Source organism: Scyliorhinus canicula, chromosome 14, assembly GCF_902713615.1.
Source record: "Scyliorhinus canicula chromosome 14, sScyCan1.1, whole genome shotgun sequence".
NCBI classification, from domain to species: Eukaryota; Metazoa; Chordata; class Chondrichthyes; order Carcharhiniformes; family Scyliorhinidae; genus Scyliorhinus; species Scyliorhinus canicula.
Genome location: NC_052159.1, coordinates 16,711,235 through 16,729,746, shown reverse-complemented (window position 1 = coordinate 16,729,746; position 18,512 = coordinate 16,711,235). Strand labels below are relative to the sequence as shown.

Here is an 18,512-nt window from a genome sequence, read left to right as displayed (position 1 = left end):
CTTGCCTGGGAATACCAAGTGTGCAGAAGCAGAAAAATAACAGCTTGAGAGAGCTTTAAATTCTTTTTATAAAATTTGGCCAGAACGGTAGCACAAGTGGATAGCACTGTGGCTTCACAGCGTCAGGGTCCCAGGTTCAATTCCCCGCTGGGTCACTGTGCGAAGTCTGCACATTCTCCCCGTGTCTGCGTGGGTTTCCTCCGGGTGCTCCGGTTTCCTCCCACAGTCCAAAGACGTGCAGGTTAGGTAGATTGGCCATGTCAAAATGCCCTTAGTGTCCAAAAGGGGCTGATTAGGGGCTGATTTAGCTCATTGGGCTAAATCGCTGGCTTTTAAAGCAGACCAAGCAGGCCAGCAGCACGGTTCGATTCCCGTATCAGCCTCCCCGGACAGGCGCCGGAATGTGGCGACTAGGGGCTTTTCACAGTAACTTCATTGAAGCCTACTCGTGACTGTAAGCGATTTTCATTTCATTTCATATCAAAACAAAAAGGTTAGGATGGGTTATTGTGTTACGGGGATAGGGTGGAAGTCAGGGCTTAAGTGGGTCGGTGCAGACTCGATGGGCCGAATGGGTTTCTTCTGCACTGTATGTTCCATGTTCTATGGTTTTAGTCATTTGCAGGATGTGGTCATCGCTGGGAAGGCCAGCATTTATTGCCCATCACCCTGATATGGTGGTTGTGAGCCAACTTGATTGCAAGTGAGTAGCTTGCTAGGCCATTTCAGAGGACAGTTAAAAGTGAAGCACATTGCTATGGTTCTGGAGTTAGATATAAGACAGACCGGGTAAGGAAAGCAGATTACCTTCCTTAAAGGACATCGTGAGTCAAATGACTTCTTACAACACTCCAGTAGTTTCATGGTCACTAATACGAGTCTAGCTTTTTATTCTTTTTTTTATTTCCCAAAATAAATTTAAAGAACCTAGTTATTTTTGTCCAATTAAGGGGCAATTTAGTATGGTCTGCTCACCTACCCAGCACATCATTTTGGGTTTTGGGGGTGAGACCCACGCCGCCACTGGTAGAATGTGCAAACTCCACACAGACAGTGACACATGGCCGGGATCGAACCCAAGCCCTCGGCACCGTGACACAGCAGTGCTAACTGCTGCACCACCGTGCTTATTCTCATGCTTCTGTTCAAACCCCCCCCCCCCCCCCCCCTTGGCATTACTCCTCACATTCTCTATAAGCAACTTGAAAGTCTCTAAGAACTTTGTATTCTTTCAATCCTGGCCTCACGCTTGCATACTTCCATCGGCACCTGGGTCTTCAACTTTCTAAGCTCTAAACTTTCAAATCCTCTGTGCGCACCATGGGTCAGAACATAGCTTCAGAGTATGCATGGAGAGCCAGAGTCTCCAATCAGTATTCAGCTCTGAATGCTGATTAGTGATGGTTCATCTGGGGACTGCAGTTTGAGCCAAGCCCATGGCACCATGACTTGCTAAGCTGTACAGGGAAGCTTGAAGAGATCTGGAAAATCAGAGGAGATTTGATAGTTAGGCACTTCTGCAACTGCAGACGTGAATCCAGGAGACCAAATTGCCTCCCAGGATTTGCCAGGGTCAAAGCGGTCACTGAGCAGCTGCAGAGCACCCTGAGGAGAGGAGACTGAACAGTCAACAGTCGTGGTCCACATATGCACCAATATATGCAGAATCTATGTAGCTCGGTAGGAAATTAGCAAGCAGAATCTCAAAAATAGTAATGTCAAGGTTACTCCCAGGGTCACACACAAATAAATAGAGAAATAGGAGAATAAAGCAGATGAATGGGTGCCTGGAAAGAGGATGCAGGAGACAGGGATTTAGATTCCTGGGACAATAGGACCAGCTCTGAGGGAGATGAGATCTGCACAGGCCAGCTAGGTTGTAACGAACTGAGCCAGGACTGAGTTCCTTGCAGGGTGATTTGCTCCTGCTATTAGAGAAGGTTTAAACTAACTTAGAAAGTAAGAAGTTTTACCACACCAGGTTAAAGTCCAACAGGATTGTTTCAAATCACTAGCTTTCAGAGCACAGCTCCTTCCTCAGGCAAATCCTGAGGAGATGAATGGGTGCCTGGAAAGCTCCGAAAGCTAGCGATTTCTAACAAACATGTTGGGCTTTAACCTGGTGTTGTAAGACTTCTTACTGTGCTCACCCCAGTCCAACGCCGGCATCTCCACATTATAACTTAGACAGGGTTATGTAGGCATCTCCACATTATAACTTAGACAGGGTTATGTAAGAGAGGAATATCATGGGGCACATGCTGGGAGAACAGATAGCCCTGTATAGTCATTAAATAAGTTCAGGGTAAGAGGGAAAATAATACATTCTAAATTAAAGTTACTGCACATGTATGAGAGTGCACGGGGTGTGGTAAATAGGATTGGTGAGTTGCAGGCACAGATGGCAACTGGAAATATGATGCTACGGTTATAACGGAGAGCAAGCTCAAAGAGAAGCAGAACTGGGTATTAAATATTCCTGGATCCATGGTGTTCTGGAAAGAAAGGAAATGAGAAGGGGTGGCAGTATTGATTAAGGAGAACATTGAAGTGCTGGAGAGGATGTCCCAGAGGGATCAAGAACAAAAACTATTTGGCTAGAGCTAAGGAACAAAAAGGTGCAATTTATATTGTTCACTGTAGATTATAGACCACCAACTCGTGGGGAAATATAGAGTAACAAATATGCAAGGAAGTTACAGGGAGGTGCAAGAATTCTAGAGTAGTCATAATGGAGGACAATAATTATCCAACTATAGACGGGAATCATAGTTACGTAAAGGACAGAGAAGAGCAAGATTTCCTGGACTGTATTCAGGAGAATTTTGTACTGCAGTGTTTTTTCAGTCCAACACGGAAAGGGGCATTGCTAGACGATGTTTTGGGGCATGCGGTGGGCCAAGTGGCTCAAATGTCAGTAGGGGAATATTTGGAGACAACTATAAGATTTACAAAATTGGCCAAGTGACAGGAAACAGTGAGTAGAGGTTTATGGATTTTTTCGTACTGGAGGGAGGTTTATAGTGGAGCTCCCCAGGGGTCGGTGTTAGGGCCCCTACCCTTCCTGGTATGGGACGTGATTTAACCAAAATAAAACATAGTGCCGTTCTGGGCAGGATTAGCGGGGTAGTTCCTGGCTCCCATAACCTTCTTCTCTGCCCAAGTCTTAATTTACTAGCAAGTTTTCCAGCAGCTATCAATCCAGATAGCGTTCCTTAAAACTCCTGAGTAACATCACCAGGATAAGGTCGGACATTGTTTCTCTTTGCAAGTTCAAGGGCCCTCTCATGAGTCATTCATCTTACTTGACTAATTTTCAGAGGCCAGTTAAGATCAGGAGTCATTTCTAAGTCAGACTGGTTAAGGATTGCAGACTCCCTTCCCTAAAGGAAGGAAATCAGTGAACCCGATAGGTTTTTAACCACAATTCGGTAATTTTATGGTCACTATTACTGATATTAGTTTTTTTATTTCAGATTTATTAAGTTAATTGGAATGGGGCTTTTCACAGTAACTTCATTGAAGCCTACTTGTGACAATAAGCGGTTTTCATTTCATTTCATTCATGAAATTCCCCCCAGATGCCCATAGTGAGATTTGAACTCATGCCTCTGGATCATTCGTCCAGGCCTCTGGGTCAAGCAACATGCTACTAGACCCCTTTTATTATTCTCTATAAAGCAACTTGCACCAAAACTCTTTCATCCATTTCCCGAACTTGCTGATCCACAATGCTTCCAAGTTCGCCAATGCTCAATTTTAATATTCACACGCTTGTGTTTAAATCCCTCCATGTTCTTGGCCCTCACAATCTTTTTGACCTGCTCCAGCCTTTTAATCCTCCGGGAACTCTGTGACCCTTCAACTCGGGCCTTGCGTTCGGTCGTTAACCACACCGACCAATTAGGCATTTTAATTTCCCAACAGAGCCTTGAATACTTCCTCTGCAGCAGCCCCCTGTCATCACTTACCATCTTGAACAAAGGTTTCCACAGTTAACTTGCTAAAACTCCTTTGGGTAAAGTTGTCAAGAGCTATGTTATGACATGAACTGGAGGAATGTAAAGAGGAAGGGAAAACCAAATTTATATCTGAACATTACCATTTTGAGAAAAGAGGGGCTGGATCTTCCGCTCCGCCGCACCACATTTCTGTTTCAGCACGCCGGCGGGATGCTCCGTTACACCGGCTGGTCAATGGGGTTTCTCATTTTGGGGCAGTCCCACGCCATCAGGAATCCCCCGGGCTGCCGGCAAAAAGAACATCCCGCCGGCGGAGAATCCCGCCCGAGGGCTCTGCCATACACAGGACAAGGAGAGAGCATGGAGGTGCTTACGAATGTGTCACAGCTATGAGATAAATGAGGCACCATGTCAACGTAATGTGTTGCACAAATGAATAGTCGCATAAGAAGGTTTTAGCAGATTTTTTAAAAGGGAAATGGAAGGTTTTGATAAAAAGAAAAACAGATAAGACTAATGAGCGATTTATGCTGTGCAGTTTACTGCTACGTAACATGTATGAACTCAAATTCCTCCCCCATGTTGTGCTTTTAGGAGTTTGGGCACTGCAACATCATTAAGCCTTTCGCCAGCTTTCAGCTCTCTGCTCAAAATGTTAGTTATGTTTCAGGTGCTCTGGGTTGCTATTTTGGAAGGTTTCTCTGGTGGATTAGCATCTCTCGTCCCCATCAAGTTTTGTTTCACAAAACATCTTGATGTTTTTGCCAACAAAACAACTTTGTTTTACTTCGCACCCTGCCCTGATCAGCAACAGCAACATCCCTTGCATTTATATAGCACTTGCAACGTAGGAGAACATCCCAAAGCACTTAAATTCCCCCAGGGATGCAATGGACAATTGGGCAGATTTTACATGGTCTGTGGAACAAGGAAAGACGACGGATTTAATGGATTTTTTCTTTTCCGGTTAGTACATATAAATAAGGAAACGGCAGTAAGTTCCAAAAACTAATCCAATTCAGGTGGCTCTGACAATATTGTAAAGACACATGGCCTCTCGGCATCACAGGCTGCCTTACATTTGCGACCAGAAATATGTTAGAAAGAAAGAATGAACCTTGCATTTTCTCAGGATGTTCCAAAGTGCTTTACAGTCAGTGAAATGCTTTTGAGGTGAATTCACTGCTCCAATGTAGGAAAAATAGAAATTGATTATGCACTGTAAGCAACAATGGGATAATGATCAGAGAATCTGTTTTTGTGATGTGAGCTGTGAGATAAATATTGAAACCAGGAGGAAATCATCTGTTCTAGAAATAATGCTTTGAAATATCTTATCTGATGTTTGTTAGGATACTGAACCAGATCCCAACATTTGTTAGGATACCGGACAAGAAATCCATGCAACTTTTTTTTTTAATTTGCAAAACTGTGAGGAAAGGAAGCTTCGCCCCAGGAGTCAAGCCTCTGACCAATAGGTATCTTTTATGTTAAAAAAAACTTTAATTTAAACACACAATTATCCACATTAGCATCAAAGACAATGGGCTGGATTCTCCGCCCCGCCACGCCACATTTCTGGTTCAGCACCTCCAGCTCCGTTACGCCAGCTGGTTATTTGGGACAGCCCCACGCCATCGGAAAACCCCCGGTCTGCCGACAAAACGGTGCAACCCGCCGGCGAATAATCCAGCCCAAAAGCTTTATCGGTTAAACAGTTCTTAAACACAAGGGAAAACTTAACCTTACTATCTATACCTGCTACTAACTCCAGTTAAGCACCCCACACAGTTCAAATGCCACCTATAAATAAAGTGAGCAAAACAGATTACTTCCTTAGTTGTGCAGACATTGGAGGAAGTTCCTTTCAAGAGCAGATTCTGTACACTTCTTCTCAACCTAGCAGCAGTTTGGAAAACTGCTGTTCAACTTCTGTCTTGTCAGACTCACGTCCTATGGCAAACAGCAAAACTACAGACAGTCCTGGCTCCTCCCAGTAATTGCATCATCTGTATCTAACTAAGGTGTCATATAACTTGCTTAGCTCAGACTAAATCTAACCCCTCATAAATTATCTACTCTCCAGTGAATTCTCAGCAATTATAACAATATTTCATTAGCCCTTTTATCTCTAGCCAAGTAAATGGTTGGAATGGATCATGACATCACCTTCTACTACTCCTTAATTACAGCTTTAGCAGACACGCGGGGCTGGATTCTTCCGCCACGGTGAGCAGTGTAGAATGGAGAACTCCATTGACCTTGGACGGGATTCTCCTGTCGCTGGGCGGAGGTGGCCGGAGAATCCCGCCACAATCTGGATACCTTAACCTAGGTTCTTTAATAGTATTACTTCAACAAATATATACCTTAACAAAGACTTTTAATAACATTACTGCCAGAAATATAAAATATTATATAGAGCAATTTCTACATTCATCGCAGGTTTTGTCAGAAATGCAGTGCCACTGCCAGCACAGCACTCTATTGGAACTGCATTGGAGTGTCATCTGGATTGTGTGCTCAACTGAGACAAGAATCCCCGGCCTTTGGGCTCAGAATGGAGAGTGTGGCCACTGAGTCACAGCTAGAAAACCTCAAAAACTGGTACTCAGATGTAAAAACATGACATCACCTTCTACGACTCCTTAATGAATAGCATGTCTGCCCACATGCTGAAAGAGAAAAATCATTGAATCTTTCAACCATGAATCCCACCTGAAATGTTGCTGAATCTCTTTCAGATACTACCTGATCTGTGATACTTTTCTGGTTTCCTCATTCTTTACTGCAACTAATGGTTTATCACGCACGTGCAGTCTTAATCTCGTGCAATGAGTAGCAGTGTCCTCTCTACATCCTATCAAGGCAACAGTACATTATCTAAATGATGGCTATTTATTTTCAGAAAAGCATGCTTTACACTTCTACTGTTCTGGAGAGATTAACAGTAGCTGTGCATACCATTAAGGGTGCGTTTCCAAAATCCTGGTTATCAATCTTATCCTTTCAAGGTTCAAGTTAGCGACAACTAAGCAAAGCTTGCATCTAATAACAGGCTGCAGCATTTGAAAGTGCTTCTGAATCACAATGTTGACTATGTCTGAACGTGAGTTGCCTGGAGTACTGACAAGGTGTCAAATGACTATGTTATAGGATCAGGGAATGGTTGCAGCCCAGTAAGAGCTCATTCGGCCCATTATGCCTGTGCTGGCTGTCTGCAAGGGAAACTCTTCGAGTCCCTTCCCCCGGAGGCCCGGCAATTTTTTTTCTCTTCAGACAATGGTCGAATTTGCTGTTGAAAGCCATAAGTGAACTTCCCTTCACCACACTCCCAGGCAGCACATTCCAGACCCTAATCACGTACTCTGTAAAGAAGCCTTTTCTCGACCTGCCATTGTTTCTTTCGCCAATCATCTTAAATCAGTGTCCCCTGAATGCTGATCCTTCCACCAGTGGGAACAAGTTTCTCCCTATCCACTTGTACAGACCCCTCATCATTGTGAACACCCCTGCCAAATCTCCTCTCACCTTCTCTTCCCCCTACTCCTCCAATCTATCATTGCAACTGAAGTTCCTCATTAATGTCTTCAGAGTAGAAAGATGCGAGCTTGCAATTATTTCCCAGCAAGAGATTTATTTAAACACTCAATTATTACAATCAGGAGAAATCAAGAGATTTGATTATTAAAACACTAGTCAAATTCCAAAATGCCAAACAGAATTCGGCAGATGAAAAAGGCATTTTGATCCATCTTCGCACATCCATCCAAAAAAATGACAATTTCCCCACGCACCACGGCTCCCCAGCACAAAATGCAACTGTTTCTTAAACAATTAAGTGTTCCATTTTCACTCAAATATATATTCCACGTTGACCCCCTAATTTCCCACCATCCATCCTAAATTTACCTTCAGATGCCATGGCCTCTCCTTTGTTCTGTTATCATGGTATAGTCCGAAGTAGTGTTAAAGAAGGAAGTTACATAGCTTCCTTGCTTAAGTCATCCTAAAGCGTATAGCACCCAATGAAATTGTTTCTGTTTCGAGGGAAACGCAGAAGATTTCGTGTAAAGCAAGGTCCCACAATCAACCATAAAACAATTGGCCAGATGACCTGTTTTTTTGTGGCTACAATACCAGGTGAACACTTCAAATAATCATTTACGCCCATCTGAGTAGACAGATAAGGCTTCAATTCAATGTTCTCCATTCAAACAAAGCTGCACTCCTTCAATACTCCACTGATGTAGCAGTGTGAATTTGTGCTCAACAATTTGTGCTCTCAGAGGCTTTCAGATTTGCCGTTCTTTTACATATACATGTTAGTGTCTTCCAAGGCAAAAAGACTTGCAGTTATGTAACGCCTTCTATGATATCAGGGCATCCAATGCACTTCACAGCCAATGAATGTATTTCCGAAATGCAGTCACTGTCATAATATAGCAAAGGCTAAATTTGGGGACAGCAAGGTCCCACAAAGAGATAATAATAATTGCTTATTGTCACAAGTAGGCTTCAATGAAGTTCCTGTGAAAAGCCCCGAGTCGCCACATTCCGGCGCCTGTTCGGGGAGGCCGGTACGGGAATTGAACCCGTGCTGCTGGCCTTGTTCTGCATTACAAGCCAGCTGTTTATCCCACTGTGCTAAACCAGCCCCTTAAATGATCAGGTAATCCATTTTAGTGATGTTGGTTTAGGGATAAATATCAACCAGGACACCCCTAATCTTCTTTGAAGTGGTGGTGCGCAATCTTTTATACCCAACTGAGGGGGGGGTAGATGGAGCCTCAGTTTAACGGCTCATTTGAGATGGCAGTTCTGCCAGTTCCGTCAGTGCAGCACTGAGATACAATCATAGAATTGAAGGAGGCCATTCGGCCCATCGGGCCTGCATTGACCCTCTGAAATAGCAGCCCACCTCGGCCCACTCCCCGCCCTATCCTGGTGACCTGATAGCTCCAGCTAACCTTTGGACACTAAAAGACAAAGTATCCAAATCCACTTAACCTGCACATCTTTGGACTGTGGGAGGAAACCGGAGCACCCGAAGGAAACCGACGCAGACACGAGGAGAAAGTGCAAACTCCACACAGTGACCCACGGCTGGAATTGACCCCGGGTCCCTGGAGCTGTGAGGCAGCCGTGCTAATCACTTTGTCACCGTGCCACCCATGGCGTGATGGTTTGCACGTCACTGGCTTTCTCCCTCAGCACTGCTGTGCGAATTGGATAGAGACAACAGTTTTAAAAATATATAGGGAATAAATTAAGAATTTATGAAAATTAGTCACTAGGTGACATAGATGTGCTTTTTAACTCACTAACTGTAATCATTTTGGCAGTTTTCTCAGAGACTGCACCTATTCTCCTCAGAAAATAACTTCTATTTCTGTCACTTGCAGTTTTTAAACAGAAGTTTGATAAAAGAGCAATGCATATTACCTTTCTCATTCCCCGTTTCCTGGACAATTTTGCTGACGGACAACTGTCCCTGATTTTCGTGATTGCCAGCTGAAACAAAAAGGAAACACAAAACTGTTACCACGCTCGCTGTCCTCTCATATACACACTGGCAACAGTGCACTCAGAGGAGGAAAAAACTCAAGCTTGTCGCGCACACATTCACCTATCTGCACGCACACATATTTAAAAAGAATACAAACATGAACCTGATCTTCCTCAGAAAGGCCACGATGACCAGCTACTGGACACATCAGAAGAAGCCCTGCAGCATCTGGGTTTAATCGCAGAAATCAATAAGTCTTACAAAGATCTTTATCAAGGGGCTGTTTTAGCTCACTGGGCTAAATCGCTTGCTTTTAAAGCAGACCAAGCAGGCCAGCAGCACGGTTCGATTCCCGTACCAGCCTCCCCGGACAGGCACCGGAATGTGGTGACTAGGGAGCTTTTCACAGTAACTTCATTGAAGCCTACTCGTGACAATAAGCGATTTTCATTCATTTTCATGCTTATCCAGGGCGGCATGGTAGCACAGTGGTTAGCACTGCTGCATCATAGTTCCAGCGCCCAGGTTCGATTCCCGGCTTGGATCACTGTCTGTCCGGAGTCTGCACGTTATCGCTGTGTCTGCGTGGGTTTCCTCTGGGTGCTCCGGTTTCCTCCCACAAGTCCCGAAAGATGTGCTGATAGGTAATTTGGACATTCTGAATTCTCCCTCTGTATACCCGAACAGGCGCCAGAATGTGGCGACTACGGGCTTTTCACAGTAACTTCATTGCTGTGTTAATGTAAGCCTTCTTGTGACAATAAAGATTATTATAAAAGATGTGTTTTGTTATAAAACAAAGTAATTCATTGCAATGTCATTTTTATTACAGGTGAGGAGTGCATTGCATTAACAGAGAGCAGGAACTGATTCATCATGACAACCAATTTGTCCTATTCAACCCACTGTTCCAACTAACAGAAATCAAAGTCAGCTGTTCGTCTTCGTGTGGTATAAGCATTGAGACTTTCTCACAGGAGAATTAGAGAACCAATCTAGCGATATGACTTCATGGAAGGGCACGAGATAGGTGACAGCATAGGTGACGGTACAGTGGTATACAGTCGGTTGGGGGGGGGGGGGGGGAGTTGCCCTTGGGAGTCCTCAACATTGACTCTGCGAGGTCCCAGGTTCGATCCTGGCTCTGAGTCACTGTCCGTGTGGAGTTTGCACATTCTCCCCGTGTTTGCATGGGTTTCACCCCCACAACCCAAAGATGTGCAAAGTAGGTGGATTGAACATGCTAAATTGCCCCTTAATTAGAAAAAATGAATTGGGTACTCTAAATTTTTTTAAAAAGGAAAAAAAAGGGCAGCACGGTGGCCTAGTGGTTAGCACAACCGCCTCACGGCGCTGAGGTCCCAGGTTCGATCCCGGCTCTGGGTCACTGTCCGTGTGGAGTTTGCACATTCTCCCCGTGTCTGCATGGGTTTCGCCCCCACAACCCAAAAATGTGCAGAGTAGGTGGATTGGCCACGCTAAATTGCCCCTTAATTGGAAAAAATAATTGGGTAATCTAAATTTTAAAAAAAAAGAAAAAAAAAGGAAAAAAAACATTGACTCTGGACCTGGTGAAGTCTCATGGCTTCAGGTTAAACATGGGCAAGGAAACCTCCTGCTGATTACCACGTGCGGCCCACCATCAGCTGATGAATCAGTACTACTCCATGTTGAACATCACTTGGAGAAAGCACTGAAGGTGGCAAGGGCGCAGAATATGCTCTGGATGGGGGATTTCAATGTCCATCACCAAGAGTTGTTCAGTAGTACTACCACAGACCGAGCTGGCTAGTCCTAAAGGACCTAGATAGACTTAGACTGCAGCAGATGGTGAGGGAACCAACAAGAGGGAAGAACATATTTGTCCTCATCCTCACCAACCTGCCTGCTGCAGATCCATTTGTCCATGACAGTATCGGTAGAAGTGACCCCACTCAGTCTTCTTGTGGAGACAAAGTCCCGTCTTTACATTGAGGATACCTTCCATCGTCTTGTGTGGCCACTAACACGGTGCTAAATGGGATAGATTTCAATCAGGTCTAGCAACTCAAGACTGGGCATCAATGAAGCACTGTGGCCATCAGGAGCTGTAAAACTGTACTCAACCACGATCTGCAACCTCAAAACCTGGCATATCCCCCACTTTACCATTACCACCAAACTAGGGGATCAAACCTGGTTCAATAAGGAGTGCAGGAGGGCATGCCCCGAGCAACATCAGTCATTCCTAAAAATGAGATGTCAGCTTCGTGAAGCGACAACACAGGATTATTTGTGTGCCAAACAGCATAAGCAGCAAATAATCGGAAGAGCTAAGCGATTCCACAACTAATGCATCAGATCTAAGCTCTGAAGTCTTGGTGGACAATTTCACAATTCACTGGAAGAGGAGGTTCCACAAAATATACCCATCCTCAATGGTGGAGAGCCCACCACATCTGTTCAAAAGACAAGGCTGAAGCATTCACAACAATCTTCAGCCAGAGGTGCCGAGTGGAAGATCCGTCTCGGTCTCCTCTGAAGGTGCCCAGCATCACAAATGTCAGTCTTCAACCAATACGATTCACTCCATTTGATATCAAGAAATGGTTGAAGACACTGGATGCTGCAAAGGCAATATCCCGGCAATAGTACTGAAGACTTGTGCTCCAGAACTTGCCGCAGCCTAGCCAAGCAGTTCCAGTACAGCTGCAACACTGGCATCTACCCAGCAATGTGGAATGTTGCCCACGAGCGACCTGTACACAAGAAACAGGACAAATCCAACCCAGCCAAAAACTGCCCAATCAATCTGCTCTCCATCATCAATCTGCTCTTCCAAGTGATGGAAGGAGTCACCAACAGTGCTATCAAGTGGCACTTACTCAACAATAACCGTGGATGCTCCTGACCTCAATACAGCCTTGGTTCAAACTTGGACAAAAGTGCTGAATGTCAGAGGTGAGGCGAGTGACTGCCCTCGACATCAAGGCAGCATTTGACCGAGAATAGCATCAAGGAGCCCTAGCAAATCTGGAGTCAATGAGAATCAGGGGGAAAACTCTCCGCTGGTTGGAGTCATACCTGGCGCAAAGGAAGATGCAAAGGAAGATGCTTGTGATGGTTGGAGGTCAATCATCTCAGCTCCACGACATCCCTGCAGGAGTTCCTCAGGTTGGTATCCAAGGGTCGACTATATTCATCTACTTCATCCCCTTCCATCGTGTCAGTGGTGGGGATATTCACAGATGACTGCCCAATGTTCAGCACCATTCACAATACTGAAACAGTCTATGGCAAAATGCAGGAAAACCTTGACAATAGTCAGGCTTGGGCTGACAAGTGGCAAGTTACATTCACTCCACACAAGTGCCAAGCAATGACCATCTTCTCCAAGAGAGGATCTAACCACCGCCCATGACATTCAATGGCATTAGCATCGCTCAATCCTCCACAATCAACATCCAGGGATTACCATTAATTGGTAACTGAACTGGGATAGCCATATTAATACTGTGGCTACCAGAGCAGGTCAAAGGCTAAGAATCCTATGGCGTGTAATTCATCTCCTGACCCCCTAAAACCTATCCACCATCCACAAGGCTCAAGTCAGGAGTGTATTTCAATACTCTCCACCTGCCTGGATGAGTGCAGCTCCAACAAAACTCCAGAAGCTTGACACCACCCAGGATAAAGCAGCCCGCATGATTGCACCCCCTTCCACAAACAGTCAATCCCTCCACCACTGACGATCAGTGGCAGCTGTGTGTACCATCTGGAAGAAGCATTGCAGTAATTCACCATGGTTTCTTAGGCAGCACCTTCCAAACCCACAATCTCTCCCATCTAGAAGGACAGGGGCAGAAGTTACCTGGGAACCCCACCACCTGGAAGTTCCCCTCCAGTGCAGCACGGTAGCATTGTGGTTAGCATAATTGCTTCACAACTTCAGGGTCCCAGGTTCGATTCCTGGCTTGGGTCACTGCCTGAGTGGAGTCTGCACATTCTCCCCGTGTGTGCGTGGGTTTCCTCCGGGTGCTCCGGTTTCCTCCCACAGTCCAATAATGTGCAGGTTAGGTGGAATGGCCATGCTAAATTGTCCTTAGTGTCCAAAATTGCCGTTAGTGTTGGTTGGGATTACTGGGTTATGGGGATAGGGTGGGGTTGTGGGCTTGGGTAGGGTGCTCTTACCAAGAGCTGGTGCAGACTCAATGGGCCGAGTGGCCTCCTGCTTCACGAAGGTGCCAAAGAAGAACCAGGCAACGTGCCTCAATGATTACCAGTGGCCCTGACTTCAGTCGTAATGAAGTGCTTCGAGAGGTTGGTCATGAAGCGCATCACCTCTATACTCCCAGAATGCCTTGATCCACTGCAATTTGCATACCGCCACAACCGGTCCACAGCAGATGCCATCTCCCTGGCCCTACACTCATCCCTAGAACATCTCGACAACAAGGACTCCTACATCAGATTCCGATTTATTGACTACAGCTCCGCCTTCAACACCATAATCCCAGCCAAGCACATGTCAAAGCTCCAAAACCTAGGACTTGGCTCCTCACTCTGCAACTGGATCCTCGACTTTCTGACGCACAGACCTCAATCAGTAAGAATAAACAACAACACCTCCTCCACAATTGTTCTCAATACTGGGACCCCGCAAGGCTACGTACATATCCCCCTACTATACTCCCCATATCCACACGACTGCATGGCAAAATTTGGTTCCAACTCCATCTAGAAGTTTGCTGACGATACGACCATAGTGGGTCAGATCTCGAATAACGACGAGTCAGAATACAGGAGGGAGATAGAGAACCTACTGGAGTGGTGCAGCGACAACAATCCATCCCTCAATGCGAGAAAAACTAAAGAGCTGCTCATTGACGTCAGGAGAAAACTACTGTACACACCCCTGTCAGCATCAACGGGGCCGAGGTGGGAATATTTAGCAGTTTCAAATTCCTGGGGGTACACATCTCCAAACATCTGTCCTGGTCCACCCACATCGACGCTACCACCAAGAAAGCACAACAGCGCCTATACTTCCTCAGGAAACTAAGGAAATTCAGCATGTTCACATTAACTCTTACCAACTTTTACAGATGCACCACAGAAAGCATCCTATCTGGCTGCATCACAGCCTGGTATGGCAACTGCTCGGCCCAAAACTGCAAGAAACATCAGAGAGCCGTGAACACAGCCCAGTGCATCACATGAACCTGCCTCCCATCCATTGACTCCATGTACACCTCCCGCTGCCTGGGGAAAGCAGGCAGCATAGTCAAAGACACCTCCCACCCGGCTTACTCACTCTTCCAACTTCTTCAATTGGGCAGGAGATACAAAAGTCTGAGAACATGCATGAACATAATCAAAAACAGCTTCTTCCCCATTGTTACCAGACTCCTAAATGACCCTCTTATGGACTGACCTCATTAACACTACACCCCTGTATGCTTCACCCGATGCCGGCGTTATATTGTGTACCTTGTGTTGTCCTATTTTTAACTGTACCTCGATACGCGTGATAATAAACAAAATCCAATCCAACTTATTTGCCAACCAACATCACTAAAGAAGAACAGATCATCTGACCAATGTTACTCCATTCTTTGAGACAGGTAGGAAAGACAAACTTACATATTATAGGTTTATTAGCTTAACCTTGGATGTGGAATCTGTTTCAGGGACAAACGTTAGTCAAATGTGAGCTGATCAGAGCCATCGTAGTTTTTCTAAAGGATAAGTCCAGTCTACAAAAACCTATCTGAATATGTTGAGTAGCAAACCAACGTGGGAAATAAAGGAAAGAGAAAATGCTGGAAAACCTCAGCAAAAAGTGCAGAGGATACCGGAAGTTAAAGCAAAAAGTGCAGAGGATACCGGACGTCTGCAGAGGGATTTGAATAGGTTAAGTGAATGGGCGAAGGTCCGGCAGATGGAATACAATGTTGACAAATGTGAGGTTATTCATTTTGGTAGGAACAGCGAAAGGGATTATTATTTAAATGATAAAATATTAAAACATGCTGCTGTGCAGAGAGACCTAGGTGTGCTAGTGCATGAGTCGCAAAAGGTTGGTTTAGAGGTGCAACATCGTAATTAAGAAAGCAAATGGAGTTTTGTCCTTCATTGCTAAAGGGATGGAGTTTAAGACTAGGGAGGTTATGCTGCAATTCTATAAGGTGTTAGTGAGGGAGTATTGTGTTCAGTTTTAGAACAAAGAAAATTGCAACACAGGAACAGGCCCTTCGGCCCTCCCAGCCTGTGCCGATACAGATCCTTTATCTAAACCTGTCGCCTATTTTCCAAGGATCTACTTCCCTCTGTTCCCCGCCCATTCATATATCTGTCTAGAATAGATGCATCTTAAATTATGTTATCGTGCCCGCCTCTACCACCTCCGCTGGCAAAGTGTTCTAGGCACCCACCACCCTCTGAGTAAAAAACTTTCCACGCACATCTCCCTTAAACTTTCCCCCTCTCACCTTGAAATCGTAACCCCTTGTAATTGACACCCCCACTCTTGGAAAAAGCTTTCTCAGGTCTCCTTACCTGAGAAAGGACGCACTGGTGCTGGAGGGTGTGCAGAGGAGATTCACTAGGTTAATCCCAGAGCTGAAGGGGTTGGATTACGATGAGAGGTTGGGTAGACTGGGACTGTACCCGTTGGAATTTAGAAGGATGCGGGGGATCTTATAGAAATATATAAAATTATGAAGGGAATAGATAGGATAGATGCGGGCAGGTTGTTTCCACTGGCGGGTGAAAGCAGAACTAGGGGGCATAGCCTCAAAATAAGGGGAAGTAGATTTAGGACTCAGTTTAGGAGGAACTTCTTCACCCAAAGGGTTGTGAATCTATGGAATTCCTTGCCCAGTGAAGCATTTGAGGCTGCTTCTTTAAATGTTTTTAAGATAAAGATAGATAGTTTTTTGAAGAATAAAGGGATTAATGGTTATGGTGTTCGGGCCGGAAAGTGGAACTGAGTCCACAAAAGATCAGCCATGATCTCATTGAATGGCGGAGCAGGCTCGAGGGGCCTACTCCTGCTCCTAGTTCTTATGTTCTTATGTTCATCTGTAGGGAGAGAAATGAGCTAACGTTTCGAGTCCGCTGACTGTTTCTCAAAGTTGGATTCAAGTTTCAGATTCCAGCAGTCGCAGTAATTTACTTTTATCCAGTGGGAAATAAAGGATTGCCTTATGAGTGTTATTTCCATGGACTTTCAGAAGACATTAGACAAAGTTCCACAGGCGATACTGTTAACAAAAATAAGAGCACATGGAATTTGAGCTAGCCTCTTGTTTTGTATAGGAGATTGGTTAGGAGGCGGGAGATCGAAAATAAGGATAATGAGTTTGAACTCTAATCGGCTGGATGTTTTTCTCTTTGTTCTTTGATGGGATGTGGGCGTTGCAGGCAAAGCCAACATTTGTTGCCCGTCCCTGATTGCCCTTGAACTGAGTGGCATTTTAAGAGTCAACCACATTGGTGACATGAAGGTCAGGCAGGGTAAAGGCAGCAGATTTCCTTTCCTGAAGGACATTAGTGAACCAGATGGGTTTTTACGACAATTGACAATGGTTTCATGGTCAGCGTCAGACTTTTAGTTCCAGATTTTTATTGAATTCATATTTCACCATCAGCCGTGGCGGGATTCGGACCTGGGTTCTCAGAGCATGACTCTGGGTGTCTGGATTCCTAGTCCAGCGACAATACCACTATGTCATTGCACGTGACTAATGCTATTCCCCAGTAATGTGCACTGAGTTCTCAGCTTTCATTATGTGAATGATTTTGATGAAAAAATAGAGAGCCGCATATCTCAGTTTGCTGATGACACTTAAGTTAGGTGGCACAGTAAATTGTGTAGAAGGGAGCAGAGAGTTGCAAAGAAACACTGGTAGATTAAGTGAGCGAGCAAAGCAGGTGGAATTAAATACAGGGAAAGTGAGCTTAGATCAGAATATTTCAGAAATAGCAAGGAGCTAGGAACTGTGAATAACTAGAGAAACAGGGTCCAGGAAGAGAAATTAGTAAAATCTACTCAAACAGGCACAAAAAGTAATTAAAAAGGCTAATGTAATGTAGCCCAGTATCGCAAGGGGGCTGGAATCCAAAGGGCTTGAAGTTATGCTTGGGGAGAGACTGGTTAGAGACTGAGCGTGCCATTCAAAATTAGAATAGGTAGTACTTAACGGATGGCAGAATAAGTGTGAATAGATAGAATTACTGTGTATGGGGTATGTTCTGCAAAAAGGTGTGAAGTTTTAATGAAACTGAAATAGCCTATTGTTTCCTGCAGTATAAACTTCCCCATATTGCAGTGGCAATATAATTTAATACACCTCAATACCAATTTCATGATAACACGGGCAGTAGCTCTGAATAAATCAACCTGTGTGTAGATCCCTGTGAGCAGCCTGCTAAGTGACACTGTGATGGGACTACCTGCCACAAACACCAGACACTCCTCACGGGCCTGAAGAAATTGCACTTCTAACAAAATATTTACTTGCTTCCAATATCCACAGCTAAATGATAAAGTGAAATCAGGAGATGTGAAAACTTGAGCCTTGCAGTCCTAATACTCACACGATTGGCTCAGGCATATACAGTTAAGCATGATCACGTTGTAGTGCAGCTGAACACACTTACTTCAACCCTCGGTAAATTATCTCCCAGAAAAAAGGTATTATTTTAAATTAAAAATTCATTTCGAAGGCCCATCACCACCTTCACATTGCAGCTAGGGATGTGCAATAAATGTCAATCTGACTTATTGGGTAAATTAAACCTGTGTGTCATATAATGAAAACATTTCCATGCTTCTGCACTTTACAGGTTTTTTTTTTAACAAACCCAAGCTTGGCGTCATCTAATCATAACTGCTTGATTTACCTGATCCACTTTACTAGTTTTTTTTTCAGCATTCCAGAAGTGTGGGCAATGCCAGCAAGGTCAGCATTTGTCGGCCATTTCTAATTGTTCTTGAGAAGGTGGTGGTGAGCCGCCATCTTGAACCATTGCAGTTCTACACACTGTTGATGTACCCA

General features: G+C 44.7%; 1 protein-coding gene across 1 annotated transcript in view; it reads right to left on the bottom strand.

The window, feature by feature from the left end:
- dhrsx (dehydrogenase/reductase (SDR family) X-linked) overlaps positions 1–18,512 on the bottom strand; it is a 287,258-nt gene that overhangs the window by 157,594 nt on the left and 111,152 nt on the right. The window contains exon 3 of the mRNA XM_038817868.1: positions 9,408–9,476. Within this exon, the coding sequence (XP_038673796.1) occupies positions 9,408–9,476 (69 nt within the window). The remainder of the gene's footprint in view (positions 1–9,407; positions 9,477–18,512) is intronic.